This window comes from Pteropus vampyrus, unplaced genomic scaffold (genome assembly GCF_000151845.1).
Source record: "Pteropus vampyrus isolate Shadow unplaced genomic scaffold, Pvam_2.0 Scaffold69, whole genome shotgun sequence".
Classification (NCBI taxonomy): domain Eukaryota; kingdom Metazoa; phylum Chordata; class Mammalia; order Chiroptera; family Pteropodidae; genus Pteropus; species Pteropus vampyrus.
Window position 1 is genome coordinate 2236022 of NW_011888850.1, and position 26939 is coordinate 2262960.

General features: G+C 39.4%; 1 protein-coding gene and 1 pseudogene across 1 annotated transcript in view; one reads left to right on the top strand and one right to left on the bottom strand.

Annotated features, from left to right (window-relative positions):
• The window catches only part of OSBPL3 (oxysterol binding protein like 3), an 82997-nt gene that overhangs the window by 16851 nt on the left and 39207 nt on the right, over positions 1–26939 (bottom strand). The window contains exons 9-14 of the mRNA XM_023531532.1: positions 20672–20806; positions 19692–19785; positions 15637–15887; positions 12630–12767; positions 4281–4344; positions 1279–1357 (exon numbers count right to left, since the gene is read on the bottom strand). Of these exons, the coding sequence (XP_023387300.1) occupies positions 1279–1357; positions 4281–4344; positions 12630–12767; positions 15637–15887; positions 19692–19785; positions 20672–20806 (761 nt within the window). The remainder of the gene's footprint in view (positions 1–1278; positions 1358–4280; positions 4345–12629; positions 12768–15636; positions 15888–19691; positions 19786–20671; positions 20807–26939) is intronic.
• LOC111740897 lies at positions 13287–13404 on the top strand (annotated as a pseudogene).

A 26939-nucleotide genomic window follows, 5' to 3' on the forward strand; every position in this document is an offset into this window, starting at 1 on the left:
TCAAGATGTTATGGATGCAAGAGGTCACTTTGTTCCACTCGAAATGATCTCCGAAGCTGAAGAGGAAGAGGGGAGAGGAACAATTCCCAGAACAGCCGGCAGCAAATGCAAACAAGCACCGCTATTTTAAAAATTAAGTCATGTAATGAATTACCCATTCCTTCATTTGCAGAACCGACACCAACTGAGCACGGAAGCCACGCTGGGCGTTCTGAGCGTTCACTCTCTAAGGACGTGTGTACGCCATTGGGGTGATGGCAGTCAGACTCGGGCCCCCGAGAAGCTGTTAGGGGCTTCACTAGAAGCTGGTGATTTCCTGAAACCATCACGCCCTCCTTCAGCGAAGGAGGAATCTAGGAGCCCGAGGTGGCTTGTCTAAAGTCACCAAACAAGCGAAGGGAAGTGGCAATGAGGAAGGTATTGGGGGTTTTCACAGTTTGCTCTCTCTCTACACATATGCACGTATACACACACACACACACACACACACACACACACACATACACAATAAGTGCATACATATTTATGTATGTGTATGCATGCACATATGTATATACATACCTATATCTTATAGATAAATCTTAAGATAAATATAAATATAAATTAAATCTTTTACAGTGAGAAAGTATTCAGATACTACTTACGGAGTTAAATAATAATTATAAGGATAATAGTAATAAAGCCAACCACTTACATGGCACATGCTATGTGCCAAGTATTATTTTATGTGTTTGGCATATATTCTCTGTTAAATCTTCAAAACAGTCCTACAAAGTACATGGCTTGTTATTCCTATTTTATAGAAGAGGGTACTGGTGATCAGAAAGGTTAAGTAACCTCTCAAGGACTTGCAATTAGTAAGAAGTAGAGTGAGCACCTGAGTCCTGGTAGCCCAGGTCCAGAGGCTACGTTCATAACCATTTGCTTTATGAATAAGTATCGATAATCCCTGAAAGGTCAAGGCCATATCTTTCTTAAAAGGAATTTGGACAGTGAGGCAGGACAATGTGAAAGGAAAACCACGATTCTTAATTTTGTTACAAAGCAGGAATGAGTTTTTAAAAAGCTGCTATGCAGGAAACTTTGGCCTCCAGGAAGCATTTTTATTTGCGGGAAAGAAGATGTGAGGTTGTCAAAATGAGGAACATTTGGACCTATCAATCATCAAACAGATTAAAGGAAAAGAGCATATGCACAATGCCTTGGGGGACAATGGGCATCCCCATCCTAAAGCTGCATCTTGGCCCTAAATTCTATAAAGTTCTTGACAGAACTTACGCTGGCAGAGTCACGTGGGTTGTGCCAATGGGAACAATTTCCATGGATTTGCCCCAGAATTTGTTTTTCCATCTCACATCTGAAATGAAATACCAAATATTACATATTTAGCAGGAGAGCTAGGTAAATAAAAGACTTCTTGGGCTGTATAAATGACTGATCACAATATAGAACAATCTCTTCATAATAAAAGCCATTATCATATAGAACAACTTTTTATCCTCTGTAAGTACCAGCTGAGTACCTAAAACAGAATCCGGGAAACTAACATTATAAGATCAAGTTCCTCCTTTGGAACAGCTCACAATGTGAAAGGCAGACAGAAGTGAAAACTTGTAAGGCCCACACAGAGGTATAGACAATAACCGAGTATGTCGTAAGGTGAAATGGAACCAAAGAAAAAGGAATAACCAGCCATCCTTGGTTATTCAGAAGAGGCTTGTACATCAGAAGAGGCTTGCCTGAAGGGGCCACTTAAATTGGGCTTTGATGAATAAGTAGGAGTTTGCCAGGCATAGAAAAAGTAATTGAAGGCAGAAAGCATAGCTTGCTCAAAGCAGGAGGGAGGTATGAGAGCATGGTGTGGTTTTGTTTATTGGTTCCAGATTGTCTAGAGAGGAATAGAAAGACGGAGTACAAAAAACAGTGAGCTCTACGGGCTGGTTAAGAAGTCTGGTTTGCGTGCACTGGGAGGAAACAGGTGTTTGTTTAGACAGAAGCGATGTGATTGGATACAGACATTGCAAAGACAATTGGCAAAAATATGGAAAATGGAACAGGAGCAGGAGAGATGAGGAGCAGGTAACAAGTTACAGGGCTACTGTACTTGCTCAGGAGTTAAAAACGAGGATGAAGTGAACCAAGACAGTAGTGGGAGAGAATGATCCCAGAACCCTTCGAAAAGTGAAAGCAGAACTGGGTGACAAATTAGATGCAGACTGAGAATGACAGGAAGAATTTGTGGCCGATTTCAGACTTTTCTAACGTGTATGAATGGCGGTACACACAGGGAGATGGGGAATAGAGAGAGAATGACAGAGACGGATGATCCCTCCGGTTGCTTCGTGACAACACACAGACCACAGGGCAGTGGAGGGGAAGAAAGTAGGGCAGCCAGGTGGGGGCCGTGGCCGTGGTCCAGGAGCGAGGTGGGGTGGGACCACGGAGCCCCTGGCCGCATATTACATAATTTCATTTATATGAAATATCCAGAATAGGCAAATCTATCAAGACAGAACGTAATTTAGTGTGTGTCTCAGGATGGAAGCAGGTGACGGAAGCAGGAAGTTGGGGTGGGAGAGGGTATTGGTTAACGGGGTTTCTTTTTGGAGTAATAAAAACGTGATAAAAGTGATTGTGGTGATGACGGCATAATATACGAAATATACTCTGTGAATCTACTAAAAACCATTGATCTCTCAATAAAGTTGCTACCAAAAAAGAGAGTCGTCCGTTTAGGGCAAACACAGTGACGATGTATTGCAAGGCTTATCACATACATAAGTCAAATGTACGCCCACAGTAGCTCAAGCGTCGAGAGAGGGGAAATGGATGCATATTTTGTAAGTTTCTTATCCTAGAGGTGAAGCGGCATAATGTCACTAGAAGAGAGACTGAGATACCTTGAAGATCTGTAATGTGAATCCTAAAGTGACAACTAAAAATGAAACAAAGAGCAATAGCTAATAAGCCAACACAGGAGACATAATGGAATAATAAAAAGCACTCGGTCCAACAGGAGGCAGAAGAAAGGAGAAAAGGGAGCAAAGAACAGATGCAACGAACAGAAAACAAGAGGTCGGATTTAAATCCAACTGCGTCAATAATTGCAATAAATGTTAATGGTCTAAACAACGTTGTTAACATGTAGAGAAATGTCAGGTTAGGTTTTCTTTGTTTGTTTGTTTTCAGGTTGGCTTTTAAAAAGTAAGATTTGGGAGTTACGGGCCTATGGGATGTAACAGGTGGGACTCTGCCCACGAAAAGGCTGATGGGGAAGAAGAGCAGGGAGCTGAGGAGGAAGCGGGGTGATGGAAGGAGCACACAGGAAGGACTTGAAAAGACACGTCCCATCACATAACACTTAGCAATTAGGAGGTTAGAGATCTCACGGGAATTCTTTCCAGAGGATTTCAGTGAAAGTCAGAGAAGTTTCTTGCCAAGCTTCAATTCTAAACTTCAGTAGCAAGGATTCCGAAAAGAAGCTACAGTGCTTGTGACCTAACCTGGTAATTCTGACCGCCTCCAGGGAGAGGGACTGAGGGGCTGGCACTGGGGTGAGGGCAATACTCTTTCATATCTTTTCAATTCTATAGGTTTTTTTTTTTTTTTTAAGGCAATGTGGCAAATCAGGTGTTAAAACTGTTAGCAGAGAAAACCGTTGTAAAAATTGACACGCGCTCATTGTTTGAAAACCCAGGATGCTCAGATTTTCTTTCTGTAGCACGCTGTTTTGAATAAATAAATGAGTTATCGAAATTAATTAATCCATTTAAAAAGTATTTGCAACTTTATTTATTCTTCATAACAATCTATCCCCTCCCGAATCCAAAACTTAAAGTGAATATAGGTATTGAAGAAAAAAAGTCAGCAAAGTAAAATGTGATTTTAGAGATAAAAATAAACATTTTTAAAAGCAAAAAACCCCTCTGCTGTCTGATAAATAACTAAAAGTGTTTCCTGTCTCTTGAAAGACACAAGGTATTTCAAGTGGCTATGGAATAAGATAAAGAAAAATTACAGGAATAAGATGGTGGTGACCGAGACAAAGAATTTTCAAAAAAGAGGACTCCTAAATTATCTACCTAAATCCTCAATTATGAAGTAGACAAACATCAGTTATTATTCAGAGATGGGAGGCAAGAACATCAAGCAGTACAGATCCCAACAAGGCCCAAGTTCAGGGCCTACTTTTGACCTCAATAAGCATTTACAGTAGTTTCTGAATAAAATAAATCTAGCATTACAAAAAATGATGGGAGCGAAATAGGGCAGCACATTACCTTGCCAGAAAACAAAATTTCCAGACTCAGCATGACACGCAGAGATAGGTGGATGGTGGCTGACCTGATGGAAACAAAGGCCGGAAAGCAAAAAATTTATTAACTTTTGTGCCTCATGAAATCCAGTCCTCCCTTGCGTTGAGATGTAACACGACACTCGGTGTCTACATGACTGAAAACTTCTTTTAGTTTTCTTTCACCAAGTCTGTCCTCGAGAGAGTGTTCCTAATACAGTCAGCTTCGATTTGCTCAAGTTCATTAGGGGTGAGAAGAAGTCGGGTGAATGGAAGCCACCAGAAGCCTCAGAGAAAAGCAGCTAAATGGCGAGTGATGAAGATAGAAACACGTTTTGAAAGATGTGAAAATAAAAGCAGGAACATGCAAAGGTTCATAAACCATGTCATCTGACATTGGCCACCAATGTCAAAATCTCTATCAGCTGTTCTGAAGGTACCTGTGTTTAACGAAGATGTCAAATAGTAAATGTTTTTAAACGCTACTTCCAAGCAACACAAAGACCCTTTGGGGCGGCAGATTTCACTCATTTGAAAACTGTATCACAACTGTCCGGCCTCTTTTCAAATCACCTACAAGAAGCCTGATTCGAGATAATTTTTTAAAGAATAATGTTCTATTTTTAAAAAGAGCTAAACAAAGAATTATTGAAGAAATGATAGTCAACTTCTAAGAAAATTTTTTTTATTCGTTTTCTGTTGAGATAAAAATATCTTCAGTAAATACTCGATTATGCTCCAGAAAAGAGAATCTTTTGTAACAGACTCTAGCACATTCCCTGCCTTTGTCACTGGGGTCATTACTTCTGTGTTAGTCACTAATGAAGAAGCTAATGAGAAAATGGTTCCTCACACTTCCTCATTATCTTAGTAACTCAGGGCACATGAATGGTAGCATTCGGTATTAGTGAAACCAGAATAATGCTGCCAGCGGTGTTTGCAGAATTTTTTCTGACTTAGCTGGTTCTTAGCCAAGTATCTTACATTTAGAGCATCTACTCCAAAGCCTTCACATTACAAATGAGACAGAAATTATAAAGATTAAGTAACATTTCCCAAACACATTGATACAGAAAAAGTAAAGGTAAAACCTAGAGTTTTACCTTTTTTACAGTTTTCAAGAGGAAATGACAAATTCTCAACCACTGCTGTGCTCTGGACCCTCAGTTGCAATGAGGAACGTGGTTTGAAAACCACTTCTGGGTGCCACCCCCTTAGGTGGAGAATGGCAGGGAATAGGATAATCTAGAGTCACGTACACATTTAACTGATAGGATTTCAACTGTACCTACCACCTTGACCCAAAGAAAAGCAGAGACAAACATGTAAATAGTATGGGCATCTCTCAGGTCTCAGTAGACATAGATCTCAGATCTAATATGACATGGGAGATGTAAATGTACTATCCTGTGGATGGTGTCAGTTCCCACAGGCCTCTTAATGTAGCCCCTAAAATGCAACTTTCTGCGTGCTTTGTCTTCTTTTCCAATGCAACTTCTTGAAGATACTTTGTATCACAAAATGTTGCATCCTTGTCTCTGTCTATGACCCCCAGCAACTATCAATGAAAAGAGTAGAGTTAACTTTCAAACCTTGGGATCACATAAAACTCAACCAGGACAAGAACCACCTCCTGCACCCACACACGTATATGCCGTGGAGTGGGAGGAGCTATGGAAGGCTCCCTTCCTCCCATAATGTAGGCATATTTTAAAGTTGATTATTATAAAATATGTCATATTCATTACCACAGAAAGAATGTAGTAAAAAGTATAGGTATCACAGCCTTGATCAAGAATTTGGCATTTTATAGGTATGGCCAAATGAAACATCAAAGCAAAATAAAGTATATAAAACTATAAACCTCTTCTATAATAATTTTAAATCCCATAAAACAGGGGTAAATATTATATCCATGTGAATTCTAAATGATGCCTTATTATACCATAAAGTATACATACGTCCCATAAAAACATAACTTTCACTTTTCAGTATTATCGCATGAGATTAACGAATAAGCATTTAGCAAAGTGCCTATGATGGTCTCTAGCGATGTTTTCTGAGTGGATACATCTCAACATTCAAAATCAATGATTTCACTTCTTTCTTTCTGGCTTAAAAATGGCTTTGGGGGTGATTTATTTGGTGCACATTGTTTTTAAGAAATTTGCAAAGCTTTCCAGGGAAATTAAATTGATGCCTTACTCTGCTTTGATACATTTCCTTACAACAGGTACTGATTCATGAAACCTTTGGGGAGCGTCTGATAAGTGCTCTGCTAGTGTCAGGGCATGAAGGAGAGCTTTGGAGGCCACAGACCTAGGTCCTAGCTGTGCACATTCATCTACTGGCTCTATGACTTTGAGCTGACCTTGAGCAAATTTTTAAGCCCTTTGGGCCCCAGTTATCTCATCTATAAAGTAGGACTAATACCACTGACTTTGCAAACTAAAAAAAGACGACACATGTAAAATGCCAAGATCATATGCTGGTATGAAGTACGTGGAAACCAAATTTTAGCCATTTTTCATGAGTGGTATTTCTACTTGGTTCTCATGGTAACCGTGTATCTTCATTATCGTTATTTTATAAATGAGGAAACAAATTAAAGAACCCATTCAATGCTACAAAGTTAATTAGTGACAAGGGCAGCACTTTAAACCGAGGTCCACTGATTTTCAAAGCCAGTGTTCCAGTTGCCTCCCTAAGGCTGCTCTCAAGTCGGGCTGTGCTCCCTCTCCCAAGGGTGCCATTGAGGTCCCATCTCGTGAATATTCAGAGAAAGACTCTTGAGTCTGACCTTACCAGCCTCTCTGAGTCTCTTTAATTTCTTTGTAAAATGATGTCTGAGGGTCCCTCTGATTTCGAAATGCTCTAATTTTAACGTTTGCTTTCAATGTCTTCTTCAAATCTCAGCCTCATTGGGTGCCACCCAATTGGAAAAGATTATTCTAAGGTGTTAGCTCGAATGCCCATGGAAAGGGGGTAATTCACAGTTAATACTTTAATATTTGTTGATGGCAATCTTTCTAAAATCTGGCATAGAGAATAATGAGCACAGTCTAACCTGTCTTAGTATGGAATTTGGTTGAGTTTCTACTCACATTACATGTTAATCCACATGTAACCGGGAAAGGTATTAGATTTTAAGTTTGAATCTAAAAAAGCCAGCCCTAGAGTAAGAAGCTAAGATGTTAACTTACTAGATAAATCCAGTTTAGACTGGTTTTTTAGCATCCTTCTCCATCCCAATCACATAAGAGCAATTTCTGATTGCTACGGATTCTCAAACATTCAGGAAATGAGTTTTTATTATGCAAGTATTTATATGTATCTTTCTTCCTATAAGGCTGCAATCAATGGGTTCCCCTGTTAGTTATGAATTCTTATAATTTATTTGTACACCTGAGGTCTTTCTTCAACCTGACATAATCATTTTGATTTATGCTTTGAATGCATTTTATATAAGAGGTGGGCGGTAAGGAGAGAAGCAGGTGAGAAAAGGGTGCATCTTAATATTTGTGTATTCTGTAAGTTTTTCATTTTTGGATCCAGGAAAATATCCCTTAAATACATCTATTCTGCAACTGTCAAGAGACATAACTCTAGAGCCCTCCTAGTCTCTTGACTTGCCTCCAACCTCAAAGGGTAGCTTGTGAAAAAGAGGACAAGTACCAGGTGACAATCATCCATAGAGGGGACCAAGTGGCCATTCTTTCTATGGGATTCATCGAACATTTACTGACCGCCTATGATGTGTCAGGCGCTGTCCCACGCGCTGGGAATACAATGAGCAATGAAAACCTTTATCTTCATGGAGCTGACATTTCAGCGCAGAAGTGGGTGAGATAGATAATAAATAAATAGGTACATAATTTGTCAGTAATAACATGTGTTAAGAACGGAGCAAGGCATAGGATCGGGGGATGGGAAGTGGGTGTGCTATGTTCCGGACAAGGTGTTGGGGCAGGACTCTCTATAATGGAAAGCTCGGAGGCTACGAGAAATAAGAAAGTTAACCACGCAGAGGAACAGCCACTGCCCAGGGCTGGTAAATGCTCGGTATATTTTAAGAGAGGCAAAAGGCAGTGAGGCTGAGGCTGAAGGAGTGAAAGTGGGAGGAGGTGTGATATCTGGGGGTGGCGCCTTGGAGGGCTTTGTGGGCTGTGGTCAGGACTTTGGTTTTTATTCCAAGAGACACAGGAAGTCCCTGGAGGGTTTAGAGAAGAAGTTGCTCCTGCTTGAAGCGATCACTGGCTGCAAGGTGAAACTAGCTTTGGAAACAAGAGACCAGTTAATGAGTCCATTGCAATCATCACAGCCGTTGATTACGACGGCTTGGGCATGGTGGCCAGCTCCAGTGGGGGAGGGAGTGAAAATGAGTGGCTCTGCAAGGAAGGCTTCTGAACAAAGACCCCAGGATTTACTGATGGATAGGATGTGGATTATAAGAGAACGAGCTATTAAGGCTGATGTCAAGGACACTGGCCTGATTTGGGGGAGAATGCAGCTGTCAATTATTTTCTCTTCAGAGTTAATCACGTATTTCACAAACACATGGCTTCTTGCAAAGAAAAAAAAAAGAAAGAAAGAAAAAAGAAACCCAGAAATAAAAACAAAAACACATTAAGTGATGACTTGACCTAGAAATGCAGAAGCACTGGTTTAGTCGCCTTATATTTGATCTATTGCTAGTTCTATTTGAACAGCTTGAATTTCCCCTCTGATAATGTCTTTAAAGAGGATGCCACTTTAATCAGTAGGAAATACTTTTGCCTTTTAGTAGATAAAAGAACTATTCAGAGAGGCGATGTGAGTGTGTAAGGAGAGAAGTGAGAGGCGTGGTATTTATAGTCTGTCTAAGAATATATGTTCAAAGTCCTCCCGATGAGCCACAGAAAAGGGCTGAGCTGGAAGAGCAAAGAAAAAAAGACCTCATTCAAATCTCTTCCATTTTAGTAACTTTCAATAACTCCATTCAGCTTTTCTGTCACAAACTCTCAACAGGATGTGGCTAAGTGAATAAATGGTTAAAAATGACTTGAACAGTGATCTGACAACTGAAGTTCCAGGTAATTAGGAAAAGCCACTTTTAGGTAATAGCGTAATTGCATATCTTTTAGATGCCAAACCTCTCCCAAAGGTACAAAAGAGAAGCAAAGCTAACTGAAATGAGTTTTCTGACCCCTCCAGTCTCTAATGGGGCCCAAAACCAATGTGTTATCTCTCTGCCAGGCAGCAGGAGAAGCAAGTGAGGAGCAATCTGCCAGCAGGAGACTGAGTCCCTGAGGACAGACAGGAAGTCCTTTCTTCCTGAATTCCTCCTTTTCTGGGCTTATTTAGAAAGCCAAGGCTGAATCAGATTTCTTAGCACAAAGGAAGCTCCTTCCCAGGGAAGGTGGAACATATGACAGAAATGTTTATGATTTACTGCTGAATGTACCTCATTCACAAAGGCCACTTTCCAGCCCACAACGGGAGCTGAGAACAAAATTCTACATGAGTTTGGAGGATGAAAGGTTTACGTGCCAATGACAGGTAAAGTTCCATGGTCTGAACAGTATACAAAAGGCTGTTTTCCTAACAGCAGCTACTGAATCCAGCAGCATCGAGCATAGTAACTAAATCCATACGAGAGACTCTAAGAAAAGTGAAGGAGAGCGGACACAGGAATGAAAGCAGAGGGCATTAGCTTCGGGTCCCTGGCAGGTACTAATGCTCTTGGCCTCCTTTTCCTCATCGATGATTGGTCCTCACCTCACCTGCAGCACAGGGTATTTTGAAGATCCAATAGGATCCTGCGCAAGTTTGAAAAGCACAAAGCACTCTGCAAACCTAGTATTTCTGGCCCCCGCGCAGTAGGTCTATTTTTCATAGTAAGTAGCATTCTAGTTTATATATCAGTCTCTTGTAAACTTAGCTAGTGTGACTCTGCCCCTGAGAGATTTACCCATTTTTTTGGTGTATTAAAAGAACCAACTGTCTGAGGCCATAAAACTAAATTCCACACAGGAAGTGACTCCATCACGATCAGGACTGGTGGTATTACCATGTAAAGCCAGCTGTGAGGATGACTCCTAGCTGCCTCATCGCCGGCTTTCTGTCAGAGACTCACCGGTGTCATTACGCCCCCTTCAAACCCCCTGAATTAGAAGCATAGATGTACTATATCTTATTTCAACGCTCCTCTTACTATTCTTAACACTGTATATTAAAAAAAGATTTTAAAAGTTGCCTCTAAATATAAGACTAGTAACCACGCACTGAATGTTTACTAGTCTCAGTGCAAGTGCTCTATACATTGGTGTGTTATTTCAATTGAGCCTCGCTGCAACGAGGTAAGTGTTACCATTCCCATTTTATAGATAAAGACACAACTGAGGCTCAGAAAGTTTGTCACTTACGTGGCCACACACAGAGTAAGTGCGGGGGTTAGTTAGGATTTGAAAGCAGGTCTGCATTACACCCAGCATACTCTGTGCTACTAACAATGATCAGATCTCATTCATGCTTCTTTCCTTGGGATTCATTTCATAGAATTAAAGACTAAGTTATGTAATGTTCTTTCTGTCTTCGTGCACACGTGCCCAGGAGCTCTACTTTCTCTCTATGCCACCATAGGAGATACACAAGCATGTCGGGGGCTCACGGGGTTGAGGCTTAGCTCACATTACTACTCTTTCTTACACCTATTCATGCTTTCCTGATTGTCTGCTGTAGTTTGGGGGTATTTTCGGCCTTTACTTTTTTTCATACGAGTGTATATAATGCCATGGTAACCAAGTTATATTTTCATTTATTCTCATTCCATTTTAGGTTTAGTATTTAAATAACCCAGTTGAATTTGAATCAGATTATTTCATCCCTTTAACTACTGATTTAACTCCTTTCTTTCTTGTTTTTCGTTTTTTATTTTCTTTTTTCGGTTTTTAACGGGAAGGTTGTTGAAACGTTGTTTTGGGTTTTTTTTTTTTTCTTTTTCTTTTGGTTTTCGGGGGCCCCTGTTTTTATTTTCCGTTTCGGCCAACCCTCTTTTTCTTGGGCTCTCAGCCACGCCACCCCTCCCTTCCCACCCCCATAACGCACATTCATTGATAAAGAGGGCAGCAAGATAATAGGAAGGAAACTAGTATTTTAGCAACACGCCCTTTTCCCCTCAGTTTTCTAAGAATTAGGAGAAGAGAAATTTATTGCAGCAATCATGTTTAATGCTCCTCAGGTAACGGTTAGGGATATATGGAGGGTGGACATGTTTAGTTGCTGCCTTAACTGGGGGTGGGGCAGGGGGGAAAGAATTGCTTTTTAGTTTTGATATTGTTGCACCCTATTTTAGCTGAACATTTCCTTATTGACAGACATTTTGGATGTTGCCAACATTCCACTATTGCAAACTATGCTATCCTGCATCAATAATGGCAGTAAACATTCAGGTAACACTTTATACTTCATGTATCAGACACTGGTCTAAGTGCTTTGTAGAGTGTATCTCATTTAATCGTTACAAAGACATCTGAGGTCTGTACCATTAACATCATCTCCACCTTTAAAGAGGGAACCGAAGCACAGAGAGATTAAGTGGCTTGCCCTTAGTTATACACCTAGTAAGAGGTAGGGCTGAGATTTGAACCTACGCCGTCTGGCTCCAGAGCCATTGTTCTTGAATATTACTCTCTGCTAATTCTGTAGTGGGAAGAGTCTCGTGGAAGCTCAAGGAACTCAGGCTGCGTAAGTGTGAAGTATGTCCATCCATTCGATGAAGACCAGCATCTCGTCAACCCCCGGCCCCCACTGTACTGAATTCTTCCAGCACCTGGACCAGTACCAGGCGCGTGGTAATGGTCCAAAAATATTTATGGGGTTGAATGAATAAATACATGAATGAATGATTCCTCTTAAATAAACTCAAGAGTAATGCATTTATTGGGTGCTAGCCATTCTGATGGGGGCGGTCGTGCCCTAAAATAGCAATCGATGCCAGTGAGGGAGAGTGCAAACTTTAAACCTCTAAATCACAGTTTGGGGCACGTGCTTCATACTCTGAAAACTCCTCTCACTATGATTTTGAACAGAAAGGGCACTGTTCGTGCCCATGGCCAAGCGGGAGCTCAGCGCTGCTCATACCTTCATGCCTAGGGGTGGTGGCTAGGTTTCAGGGGAAGGGAACTCGATTACTCTCTTTATGTGTAAAAACACTATAATTATCTCGTTGCTTTGAAGCTAGTGAAAGGTAGAAAATAAATATTTCAAAAACACATGTAATGAGAGGTATAAGCAACTCCTCCGGTGCAAGTGGACAAAAGGGTGTACACAACAAACAAGAAGGGTGTATATCCACCTGTTCTGAGAAAAACTGGAAGCCCTTGTCCTCGCGAATACACTCATAGGTTTCTCCGAGAACTGGATTAAAGGGCTTGCTCCCAGCTCGGAAGTAGCTGGATGCATATGCCGATACAGCAAAGGCTGCCACGTACACCTAAGGAGAGGGAGGAAAGAACGTTGTTATTTCTCTGTCCCCGGCAAAGTTATTTTTACAAAGGCATGAGCACAATAAAACCTTCATTTCTCTCTTCATAGTTTGTTTCAGAAAGCCAAATTTTTAGTTTAAAGTTGCAGATTTAAATAATGTTCACTGTGGCCTCAGAGACAAATGAACCAAACATTTTCAAACTGTCCATTTGTTCTAATGCCTAAAAGTTGGCAGAGCCTTTCAAGATGATGGTATTTACCAAGCGAATTACACTGCTTTTGAGCGGTTAGGCTGAGCCATATCTGAGAAAAGGTTTTTGAGGAGGGGTGAGGAAGAGGAACATAAAAAAAGCCAAACTTCCCTCAAAATTCAGAAATAGGCATACTAACTTTAGCCATTCCCAATTTGATACTGTAGAAACCTCAAAACTCATTTGACAAAAGAAAATCCGTGAGCGTCACTTCCTGAGCCTGGGCAACAAACCACAGGACAGAGCACAGTGCTTTATTTTAAAAAGTTCTGCTTGTCTACGACCATGCCACCCTGAACAAGTCCGATCCTGTCTGATCTTGGAAGCTAAGCAGGGTCGGGCCTGGTTAGTACTTGGATGGGAGACCACCTAGGAAGACAGGTGCTGTAGGTGTAAAAAATAAAAAATAAGGGATTGTAAGCTGGCAAGGCCCTTGCAATCTGTGAGGTTAAAAAAAAAAAGAAGTTCTGTTTGAAGGAAAAAGGAAAAATCAAAAAGGAAAATAAACTATAAAGGAACATGAAATGAGCAAGATCTTTTAATGGTCTTCTCCGTGAGGCTCTCAACATTTTTCTCATTTCCCCTTTCAGGACACGAAAAACGTACATTATTCTTTTTATGTACTTGGCAGGCCCAGCACGAAAATTAAATTGAAGTAGCAATAGCAACTTTCCCTTTCTAATATTGAGTAACAAACAATCTCTATGTCTTCTCTTCACAGCACATTTCATGAAGTTTTTTATACTGTAAAAAGAGCTGAATGCCTTTCATAAACATTTACTAGTCACACAACTTTTCTTAGTCTTTTGCAAACAGGAGCCACCTTACCACCTCATACTATAGAACACTCTAGAGCAGCTGGATGGCTTATAAAAATCAATTCACTACGCTCAATTCTGTCTTTGTTCTTGAAACCTGGGTATTCATTTATCTCTCTGCCTTCTCAAATGTTTGCTACCTGTTAAACAATAAGGTCACACTACCTATCTTGAATGCCAGATCAACCCTGAATCGCCTTCATAACCTAAAATATGACAAAATGTATAAAAGAACCTGGCATCATTCACAACGCTGAGGGAGAGGGAGCAGAAACAATGAAGTATCCTCCTTTGGGGCTGGCAACATGGGAGAGATCTCTGCAGGGGCTGGAGCTGACCCTCAGAGCCATAAACACAACGCGGGGATACTAAGCTTGCCTGTACTTTCCCTTCCTGATGTAATGGGCTGGAATGCAAAGCCTTTCTTCAAACTTCTTCTCAAGGTCAAGTACACCAATCAATCAGCTGAATATCCTAAGGGTCTCTAAATTGCCACAAGCCTGAAACACCTTAAAGAATACTTTCATCTTCAAAGTCAGTGTTTTCTTTAAAGAGGGGTCCACAAATGTTGGCTTTTAACACTTGTCTTAGAAGCTATGTGCTTCCCTTTGCTCAGCAGAAATTCTCTGGGGAAGAGTAACAAAGAAGACTGAAAAGACACAGCTTGTTTTTCTCTCCTACCTACTCTTATTGTCAAGCCCACTTCCTTGACGGGAGAAGTCTCTGGAGACTGTGGAATGACTACAATAGGTCTCTTTTCACCTACGAGTTAGGTTTCCCCTTAATCTTCAAATCACTGAAGTAATGACATTTTAATGAGAGTTAAAACTACAGAATCCTTAGAATTTAGAAAGGAATCGTGTCCTCCATCAGGGTGAGGGTGACAGCCAGGTCTTGAAGCCGAGAGGGAGTTGCCAACTCCAATTGAGCCAATCAGCAAATGCCCAGGACAGAGGCCCTGCATTTGAGGAAAACACTGTACCTCAGCCTCCCACACAAAGACCTTACTGTTGAGCAGGTGACATACGAGGAAGCAAAAAGAGGAAGAGACTCTCAATTTTGAAGAACAAAGTCAGCTACAGACAGAGAGGGCTGATCTGGCCACAGTCTTAACACCGCAGTCCCCTTCCCCCGAGCTGCACAAGACGGGGCAAGGCTGAGAGACACTTAGAGTCCTTTCACTGGAAGTGATACCGAGTAGAGAACAAAAGGTGAATTTTTCGTGAATGAGCTTTAAAACAAACAAACAAACAAAAAACTCTATACAATAAGGAGAGGAAAAACGACAACAAAACCAAAAAGAATCTTTCTTATGTGAAAACCTCTTCTGTGAACGTTATTTTCTGAAAATCTAGGAGCCAATGCCACGATTCCAAAAATAAACAAAAACGTTCTCAAGGGAAATTCACCCCAGATGAGAAAGACAGCTTGAGAAATTAAATACTGTCCACCCGGGATCGTAAAAATAAATACCCAGACAGCCCTCGAGATATGTTTTCCAGACAGGCATATCGGAACAATCACAAGGAAGGTTCTGGAGAAAGAGGAAGCGCAAGTCCACAGAGCAGAACTATCCCCAGGCACAGCTGTCACAGAGGAGACCTCCCCACCCCCAATGGCAAATCCTGACAAGGTGACTGAAAACAGCCCAGCAGAGGGGAACCAGATGTCACTGAGAAATGAATCTATCTCAAGTACCATCTCAACGAAAACCCCCTAGAGGGGACTGGCTCTCTGGCTCTGCCCGCATTGGTCCTGCCAGCCTGAGAATGGCCTGGCAGCCCAGGTGGAAGACGGCCCCCCTCACCATCCTCTCCAGGGCACTGGGAATCTGTGCGGCCTTGTCCAGAAGCTCGCTGTACTCCAGCTCCTCACAGAGCCTCTGCAGCGTGTTCAGTGGCTCGTTCAGCTCCACCGGCATGGCCACCTTGGACAGGTCCTTGCCTATGTTATTTCTCAGGATGTTCCACAAGCTGATGTTACTGGTGTTGGGGCAGGGTGCTGGCAAGCAAGTCCTTCTTCTGGACTTCATTTCCCCACCACCTTCCAGGACAGGTCCTGAAAGGGAAATGGGCCTGGTTATCTTTATAAGCCTTTCCACTTTATTTTATTATTTTTAAAAATAAAAGAATCCATGAAGAAAACCTTACCTAGTAAGTATTCAATTTTACTATTAATCTCAGTTATTCAGAACAAGACTGAAAGTTGGAAAATAAAGACTTCTGCACAGTTAAATTAAGTCCAAAAATGACATGCACTAAAACTCAAAGACTCCCATCTACAAGAAGGCCTTCAAGATCCTGCTCAAAAGCTAGTTCTTCACAGTCCATGTACATGTATAATAAAACGAAACTGAATTTCTATACTCAGAGCAAGTTACTGTTTACACTTTTAAACTCCTTAAACTCTTTTTATAACGAGCACTTCAAATTCTGATAAAAACTTTTATACTCTTTTTAAAAATCACTTCAAATTCTCATAAAAAGTTATGTTAATTCCATGATAATTATGAAGATGATAAAAGTCATACATCATCCTATCATCTGGAAATAGTAGCCAATTATGTCTTGGAGTATTTTCACTAAGTGTTTTCTTCATCCACAGAGTTCATAGTGTATGTCTAGTTTTCTGTTCTGCTTATTCAGTTACTATAAGTATTTTTCCATGCTATTTGAAATTCATCTAAAACATCATTTTTAATGACTATGAAAAATCCCATGCTATGGATACACTATAATTTATTGAATTATTCATCTATTGTTGGACTTTTAGCTTTGTTTCAATGTTTTGCTATGATGCAAGAGGTAGTAATTATTCATATTCCTAGATATTTGATTATTTCTCTGATTATTTTCATAGGAGATATAAAAGTGGGATTACTATGTCAAAGACTATGAGTATTTTTGTATTTTTGATTCACATGCTCGGAGGGCTCCTGAAAAAGGCTGTATCGATTTCCCATTTATCAGCAGCATATGCGAGTGTCCATTTTCTGAGGCCTTTCCAGGCTTGTCATCCTTTGTTTTTAATTTTTAGCAAATCGTTAGATGGATGGTGTTACCTCTTTGTTTTTAACTTACATTTAGAAAATTCCTAGCGTGATCTGGAATGCCTTAAAGAACATTTCTTATCTGAATTGTCCGCTTTCCTATTTAAATATTAAGATGTAATCTTTTGTTTTTATATTTGTTTTACAATTTAATTCTCATTTGACATTTACCATTAAATTTGGCCCATGTGATTTTTTTTGATGAATGAAACATTTACGTGTTAGGTATTTATATCTATCGATCTTTTTGCTTTGTGAGAAATTCCATTGCTTCTTACTCTGAAATTCTTTGCCCATCCCAATGGAGCTTATTTTCATATGAACTCTTTTGCATTACAGCAACATATGTGAAAACAGCATTTTAATTTTATAGTTTTATTTATCAAAAATAAATATTTAACGTTTGTTCTTTATAAAGCCAATCACTCTGACTAAAGAGGCTACTTCGTTGAACAGAAAAGCATGAAACTGGAGTTATACTTCGCAGTCTTGTGTTAATCTAAGCATTCAATTAATTGTTGAATTTGTTTTTATTGTTCGACATGGGCAAAAATCTGATTCAAGTAAATAGCTGTAACTGAGAGTAGTTTTTAAAAAGTTTTCCATGTAATCTCAAAATATTTTCTTCGATTACACTAATTTAAATTTGAAAGGATACTATGTGACTACTTCCACTAATAGCTAATACATATCTAACTTTTACTCAGGCAGCAAGTCATCTAAGTATTTTATATATATGTTCTCACTAATTTTTCATAAGAACTTCTTGAGGTAAACAGTATTATTATTTCCATTTTACAGATGAAGAAATCAAGGCACAGAGCTGTTAATTAACATGCCCTAGAATATATAACCAGTGAATGGCAGAGCTGAGGTTAACAAAGGAAATCTAATCCTTGAATTGATATTCCAAATCACAGCACCCATCATGGTGACAGATCTTCATATGTGCCTATTGATTTGGGGGTGGGGTGGGTAAGAAATTAATAGGAAGTACCCTAAATACCTAGCATTTAGCATGGGCTCAGAGAAATTCTAGTGTGATCATTTATCAAGACCTTGATCCGTTCCTATTTCCTTTTGTAAGCAAAACTGTGTAATTAATGCAAAGGTTCTTTCTATATCCAATCTTTTCAGTAGAATATTGATGTTTAGAAACCTAACCTTCTTCAGAGACAGTTAAACTGGAGGACACCTATTTTCGTTTCCCAATATGGCTGAAGAAGAAAGCTGGGTTTGGCCATGTTTGTTCAAGCTAAGGCAATGTTAGCATTCTAGCAAAATGGCTGTGGAATAAGAAAGAACCAGCTTTAACCTCCTGTATACCTTTCCTGGCTGGTATAAACTCAGCACAGCTGTGATCTTAGGTCTAGAACAAGTCCTCAGTTCTCAGCTTTGACCTCTCAACCCTGTGCTTCTGTTGGCCCCTTCCTAAGGCCTCAAAGAGAAGGACTTCAGCAGTGGTCAGCCTTGCTCATCCACAGTGAGAGTTCCACTTTAGTGTGTGTGCTATTTGCCAAGGGAATACATGATGTTTCTTCGTTTCTCTTTCAATTCACCTGTTTTCCTAGAAAAGCAAGTAGCTCCTGTATTATCAGTCTTCTCCTTTGAACCACTGGTTCTCAGACTTTTCTACCAAAGGGTTCATCTCTCCAGAAACATTTCAAGCAAGACAGAGCCTCATGGGCATCTGACTTCCAGCAGGTGTGAGGCTGAAAGGGTGTTCTTCCAGAGGATGGTAAAATTACCTGCGTTTTTGTGTGTGTGTGTGTGTGTGTGTGTGTGTAGGCTCTTCGACATACAAATAAGAACACATGATCATCATATTTCGCACATTCTTACTGAGCTGGGGAGCACTGAAATACCAAAAATCACCTGGCATAGTCCCTGTCCTCCATGTAAATATGAAAATAGGGAGTGCTCTGGGTATCCACTATGTGGCACAGACAAACCGAGAAGCCCCAAGGCACACTGAGCACCAAGACTGGGAGTATTTGATGCTACAGGACCAATGCAGAGAACTATCCAATGAGTAGATTCCTCTGAAGGGCCCCTTGCTAAACAGACCTCAGTCTGCTCACTGAACTCCTTAATCAGCTGTTTGGGGATAGCCGGACAGTCCAGGGACCCCAGGGTTCAAATCAACATTTCTTGGCATCATGTCCACTCTTGGGAACAACCAGCAATAAATGGATATTGGAGGACACCTTGAGGCACCTCACTGCCAGGAGGTGAGTTTGCTATTTTCAGTCCCTCTCAGAGTCTTACTCTCTCTCACTGTCCCTCCTACTCTCCGCCTCTGAGAGGAGACCACATTCTGTCTGTGGAGTGTTAAAGAAAAAAGGGAAAACAAGTTTGCTATTTTCAAATGTGTTATCTTCAAGAATCTGAAGATAGAGTACCACTCAGACAAGACCTTTATTATGTAAGCCCTATGGAATTCCTAAGTTATGAAAACGTCTATATACTGAAAGGCAAAAAAGCTATATTCTAATATGCTTTCAGAGAGAATGTTTGACCAAATAAGGGATATATCTTACACTGATCTTTGATATTTATATGATAATTGGTATATCCTCACTTTAGAAAAATACAAATTTATGCAAGTAGAGAAATTTATTGGAATGAATCCATTTTTCACACGCAGTGCTATCTTCTTACCTGGGTGATACAAAGCTTGAGGGTTGGATTATGTCTTAATTTTCTTGGGTAGTACTTGCTATAGTTCTCTGCCTACAATAGGTACTGTATATATGCTTATTAGCATTCTGTGAAAATCCAAACTTTCAGAGATCAAATAATTTAAATCTTACCCAAGGTCTGTCTCTCATTATCTAAATCATTACTGAGATTGTCCAAGGAAAGGTTGTCACTTATGTCACTGACATACGAGTCATCCTCGGAAACCTATGGGAAAGAAGAAATATACATTAGAGTGACAGTAAACAAGCCAGATTTTCATAAAACCTTTACTCAAATCATCAAACATTTTGAACCCCACATTACAAACTGTGATAAATAATTCTTGATGCTGTTTTCACAGAAGCCCATACACCAGTCTGCCTAGGAGGTGTTGCAGCAAACATCTGTTATTAAAATCCTTACACTTTCTTGCTTTGTTCTCAGAAGTCAAGTCGAGATTTTAGTTGCTATTAAAATTCTTACTAATTCAGACTGCATTTTCAGAATTTGTTAGTGTTTGGGTAGAATGAGTTACAATTTGTCTTTGAACTCTTTATGAAAAAAAATCTATGGAAATTAACAGATAAATGAGATTATATTTTTCAATCATTGAATTTGACCTATGTTAAATGCTAATTAATTCAATTAATTAATTTAATTAATCAGTTTAATTAAATTGAATTAATTTAGTTAATTAGTTTAATTAATTTAATTAATTAACATAATCCAAACCTCAATGCTGATTAATTAAATTAGCATTTAACATAGGTCAAATTCAATGATTGAAAAATATACAAGATGATAATTTCTGGCCCTGTAGTAGAGATAATACATTATCAAATAGCTCACAGTCAAAATTGTTAATATGTAATTGAAAAGAGGTATAATAAATCAAGTAATAGAAATACAGAAGTGCCAACACCGACTCTCACCACCTTTTTTCCTAAGACCTTATATCCTTTCGTGCTTTTGGGGCTATGAGTTATAAGATCTCAGAATGTAATAGCAGAAAGGGGCCACTGAGTTTAGTGTTTCTAAATGTGGGTATTTCCTGAATGAGTAAAACAACGAAAGAGACTTTGAGGCACCTAACTGAACACAGTGCTCAAACCTCATTCTCTGAAGAGCTGGGAGACAACAGAACCTCCTGCGCATCGAAAAACTCTGAAAGGGAGTCAGCGATGGAGAGTCTGCTCTCATTGGAAAGCTGGTGGACCAGAGGTCGGCTGTCGTCCGCGGAGTTTTCCTAGTTGAAACATGAAAACAAAAATGCATATATTTAGAAAGAGTCTCAAGAGAAGCAAATAAACAACAGATTTCATTGCACGATACACAAGGTCACGGGCCCACGCAGATGAGCAATTCAAAGCAGAGGTCAGCTCAGGAGTTGAGGACCAACAAGCCTCACGCAAAATAAACTGAAAAACGAAGGTATCTCTCAAATGGACGCCTCACTTACAGGCACATTAATGAATCTCAAAGCGAAAAAATAAAAAGACTCTCCAGGCCAGTCTTTGTTCCATTTAAGAGGGGAAAAATTCCAACGCTCTCTGAAACATCCTCTTATTTTCTTCCGCTGCAGGATGTTTCTTTCCAACCTAAAACTTCCTCTGAATGGTACTGAATGTGTGTCTCTGCATGGATGGTTCAGAGAAACATGGCTTTCTTCTGCCCCTATGTGCTCACTGAGACCAATAGTGTTGCTTTTGAGGTATCCCTTGACGAATAAACAGCGTGTTTTGGTCCAGAAGTGCCCCTGGTGGCAGATCATTCATTATTCATGGATAAATGAGATAAATGCTCTTTGCCTGTCTTTCTTTAACCACAATGACTCTGCAAGGGACAGAAAATCCCCTATCCCCTTTAGAAGCCTCTACATGAACAGCACAATAGAATATCATGATTTTTCCATCTCGCCAGGTCCCCCATCCTCTACTTCACTGGGTCTAGACTTTCCCTCTGGGAAGGACCTAAATATATTGGGAATGTGCTTTCTATTCAAGTTGCAAGTGAAAATTCAATTTACCTCAACACACTGAGCAACTGGCTTTGTGCTGGCCACGGAGGGATATAAGGATGGTTAAGACAAGGTTCCTGGCCTGAATGAGAGGTGCAGAGAATACGCCCAACGCATACGAAACCAAGACCAAGGCACGGAAAGAGCTCTAGAAGCGGACAGGAAGGTGAGATTGATTCTGTTAGGGGAGGGCTTCCCACGAGAGGTGGTGACACCTGACTAGACCTTCAGGAATAAGAACAGATTCAGGACAAGAGGATTTGATTCCTTCCAATCAGAGAAGATCATTGCTCTGAACTTCCCAATGGCTCACATTTCTCTCTGGGCTGATAAAGGAGCTGCTTCTATATCATTATGTATCTGATAATTGAGTCTTAGAACGATTGGGAGGAGCAAGAGTTATAGCACATTATGTCTTCACCAGAAGTTTTATAAGTTCAGGACACACTCCTCAATCTCATAAACAAATTATACCCGGGAGGAGAATGCTTAACAGAAGGGCCACAGCAGATTTTCACAATTAATAAAGGGTAAGTGGTCCCTTTATGAAATATTTACTTAAGGAATATATTTCAATGTATATCCTTTTCTCTTGGATTCTTCCTAAATAAGATAGCTGGTCAAGGTATTCGTTGAAAGATCTTACCCATTTTAGTATCCACACAGCTTTCTGAAAAGCAGACTTCTTCTCCACCCTAACAAAGAGATCACTGTAGGATCTACAAATAAATACCACTGCTGTCAAGGGAGAGGTCTCTCTCCTCCAAAGAAGAGACTATGTAGGGGATGACGGAGCTTCTTTAATGCTCACTGAAACAATGGAATTGTCTTTGGTGTGCCACCGCCACGTAAGACTCTAATGATTTATTCACTTGTTCTACTCAATAATTTATTACCAGTCACTTCTGCTCCCTCTCTACCTTTCTCTTCCCAGACTGATGGGTCAGAAAGATTTCTTGGCTGATCAAGACTGAAAATAATACACCTAGCCCCAGCCGCTTCTGCTGTTCCACTCCTAGAGCAACTCCCTGTCAATCCCGACAGAGAACTTAACGGGACTGCAGCGGCACCTGTAAAACACAGCGCCTCGTTTATTAAGGTATTAATCTAGTCAGTCCGATTCAATAATACCCCCTCAAGTTTGTACGGCATGAGTGGTTGTTTATCTATTTTTTTACGTTATAAAAAGATAAACAGAGAAAAGGGAGGGAACGCTCATAATTCCATCACACTAAAACAACCACTCCGATACATTTCTCTAGCATCCTTTTATATAAGTAGCTTTGCTTTGGAATAACTGTAATCTCTAATTTTATAAACTTCCCCCAAACAACATTGTACCATCCTAATTTTTTTTTTTCAAAATTAACATACATTCTGAGGATAAAATAGGTGTTCAAAATAGAAAATATAAAAACACATAAATAAAATAAACATCGCTTAAAGTCTCATCACTTAGATGTGGCTCCTATTAACCTGCCGGTATATTATTTTTTGTAGTAAAATATTTGCGTATAATTTTTTTTCAAGTTTGAAAAACTGGGGTCACACTGTACCTAGTCTTTATATAGTCTGCTACATTCACTAAACATTATATTGTAAACTTTCCCCAGGCTGTTAAAAGTTCTTTGAGATTATGAACTTTAGCCGATAGATAATATTTTATTGTAATTGTGTGTCATAGAGTAATCATTTCATTTATTGGATATTAAGGATGTTTCTAAATTTGTAAAGATGGTGAACATGTTTGCAAATGTGTCTCTGATTGTATCTCATTATTCCTTAGAATCAATTCTCAGATGTAGAACTATTAAAAATATTTAAAGCAAAATATATATTTCCTAATTACATCAACAAGTAAGAGAACGTCTGTTTTCTCTACACCCTTAAGGGCACCAAATACTTTAATTCATAAATATCTTGTGCTAATCTAATTGTTTTAATAAGCATTTCTTCGTTAAGAATTAGGCTGAACATTTTTTCCTTTTTCAAAAACCAGCTGTAGAGATGTTAACGATAGATGGAAGAGGCTACTCCCTCTGCATTTCTTTAAACTTTCCTAAAAATTTATAAGTATTAGTAAATAAAAAGTTTTTTTTTTCACTCTCTGGATTTGAGAGTTTTAGTGAATTGTGTCTTTTTCCCCCCAATTATTTGTTAAGGTCTTAATTTGCTTGCTATTATTTATTAATTATTTACATATTCGATACATTATCACCTTTTTAGCATTCTCTAAGTCTGTCGTTTTCACTGAAAATACTTTTCGTAGTCTATTATTTGTGTCCTAATTTTTTCGCACACGTCCTATTTTTTTTCCCCTAGGAAAAAAAGCTAGCCAAAGCTAGCTGACATTTCTTCTGTAATTTTCCCTACTACTTCCACATTTAGGAAGACCTCCCTACCCTCATCATTTGATAAATATTCAAATCAATATCTTTCAGTTTGAATTTTTATATTTAACTCACTAGCAATTCGTTTTAATGCGCAATGGAAGATTTAAATTGCTTTCCAAATTGCTTTTGAGTTCTGCCAACATAACCGATTGAATAATCCATCTCTTTCTCATTGATTTTTGAGCCTCTTCTATCATACGTCTATTTCTTCCATATATTAAATCGTGTTGATACCCGGGATAGTTATTCTGACCATCTTATGTCATCACCACCATGTTTTCACTGCTAGAGCTTCACTCTGGTTTTTATTTTCTGGTTTGACACATCTCTCCTCACTACAAAGCAGGGCGATGCTCTGGACTCATTAGATGTGGAGTTAAATCCCAGCTCTGTTTCTTACTAGCTATGTGCCCTGGAGTAAGTTCTTTAACCTTTCTGGGCTTTGTTTCCTTGTCTCTTAAAATTTAACCATTGTCTATCTCACAGAGTTAGGGTTAGGATTTTGTGAGATAATGTATTCAAACGCATATGAAATATAGTAAACAGACAATTAAAAGAATTAAGTTTCCTTCTTCTCTTTTAGACTTTTCTTTAAAGTCCTTGCCTTGTCTCTTAAATGAACTTTAGCTTTCATGGAATGTTATCCTCGAAATCACTTGGCCTTTCTTTTGGAATGTAAAATAATCTAAGAACTCATAACCTGATAATATTAAGTGTTCACATTCAGAAATATAAAATAAAAGGACTCGCTATATTGGCTAGGTGGAGGGCCAGGGGAGGGAGGGAGCGATTGGAGGGATCGTTTTTATGTACTATATAGATGTCTGACCAATGTACTGTATACTGGAAACTAATTAAAATAAATAAATAAATTTATTTTTTTAAAAAAGACATTTTGAAACAATTTGGGAGAATTTTACATAGACTGTTACTAGCTGATACTAAGGAATTATTACCTTCGTGAGATGTGATAATAACATTGTGTTTATGTTTATGGATGAAATGCTATCTGGGCTTACTATAAAACGCTTTAACCAAAAAATAAAAAAATAAAAATAAAAAAATAAGGGGATAGATGAAGCGAGATCTGCAAAAAGCCAGCTGAAGCTGGATTATGGGTACACAGGGGTTCATTACACTGCTCTCCTAACATTTGAGTGTTTTAAATTTTAATAAAAAATTTTAGAAAATGAAAATAAAAAAATAAAAGGCCTTGATAGGATGTGGGAGTAATTTCTGATAGGAGAGGGGAGATTTTAGAATCCAAGTAGATTTTGGAATGCCAAAGATGCTTAATTTGTGTAGCTAAGAGGTAACAGAAGGTAAGCAAAGAAAGTGAGAAGTCCTAAAAATGGACCACTCTGGGCTGACCCCACTGTGGGGACTGGCATCTTGTCAGTGTTTGAGGTGCCAAGAGCTACCTAAGGAAAATCAATCGGAGTTGAGTTTTCAGGCTCTGGGGCAGCCATTTCCACTAACTCTCTCATTTCCTGAGGCAACAGTGTCTTTTCCTTTCCTGGGAAAATTAACCTGAGTCACTCTGTGACAAGCAGGATAAAACGCAGAAAACAGAAAATCACTGAAGAAGGAACTACATAAAGGAGACAACTGTATGATCAATTCAAGACTCCAAAAGAGTGTTTTGGAGGGTGTGAGTGTAAGGGATGCTATTGCTCTTCCTCAAAGACAATTCACAGCACTTAAGCCTTCAGGTACATTGCCTGTGAAATCAATTTAAAAACGTGCATTTAAAAAGACTTGTGGTTTTGGTCTCCTTTCCAAAATGCAAATATCCCCAAGTATACACGCTGAGCATAAATTCACAGAGCCATAGATGAAGGGTCAACTTGCCATACAAATGTAAGTATGTGATAACGCTCTTTAAAAGAGAAGTACCACTTGGAAACAGACACAAAACCCCACAGAATGCCATGGTGTTTGGCATCAAACACCTCTTAGCGATGGCTGGTCGGGTGACTGGGTCCTGCTTTAGCAAATGTGCAGATTTGAGAGACAGCCCACCCGGTGAGCATGTCTTTGCCCTGGTCTAAAATGAAGGCCACCATGGGTAATGAATAAGGGCTCAATGCCGCAAGTGACTCAGTTTACTTCTGAGCTAACGACTGAAAAGATCTCTTGAGTGTGTAAAGGAATTTCATAGTCAACCAGTGACTTGTGTCTGAGAAGTAATAAGAGGCCAGCAAGTCTCTGCAGAGAGAGGGTCCCTCCCAACAGCATATGGCACTGCCTGTGTGTCAAACAGCCACAGCTGCCTGGGCCTCACAGTCTGTGCACTGACTGATTTTAGCCTTTAGTGTCTACTGCCCGACTCAACAGCTGTCCCAAGAGTGAAGCTGTGTGAGGGTTTTGTTTTCTTTGAGGACAGGAAAAGATGGATTAAGATTAAACATTAGAAGCTCCTTTTAAAATTTTACATGCCTCGCACACACTTTGTATTTACCTTCCTTATTTTTTATTTTAAATGCACTCTAATAAATTCGTTAATTAAAAATTTAGCATGTCTGAGGCAAGCATATAAATCTAATAGATAGTGAAAAACAGTTTTAACCTTTATTTACTCTTTCTACTTATTTCTCAAGCAATTCACTTGTATTTTTCTGAAATTTCTCATCATAAATATATTCAAAGAGTATTTCAGATAACCATCCCATGTCTTAAGAGGAGACATTTTCATCATACTATTAACCGACCAAGACATTTCAAATTGTAATATAGTTCCCCGCCCCCACCCCCCGCCAGAGAGCAAGGTTGTGCTTTTAAAAGAAAAAAAAAAAAAAAAGGGAAAAGAACCAAAAAAAAAAAAAAAAAAAAAAAAGAGTGGTTCTCACCAAGAAAGCAAAACACTGGCAGGAATTGGGGTACTCGGGTCAGAGCGAGTTAGGTTTTTTTAGAAGTAACAGGAGAGAATGTCTGTCTCTCTACAGTTTCCACTCCAGTAATACCTAGTG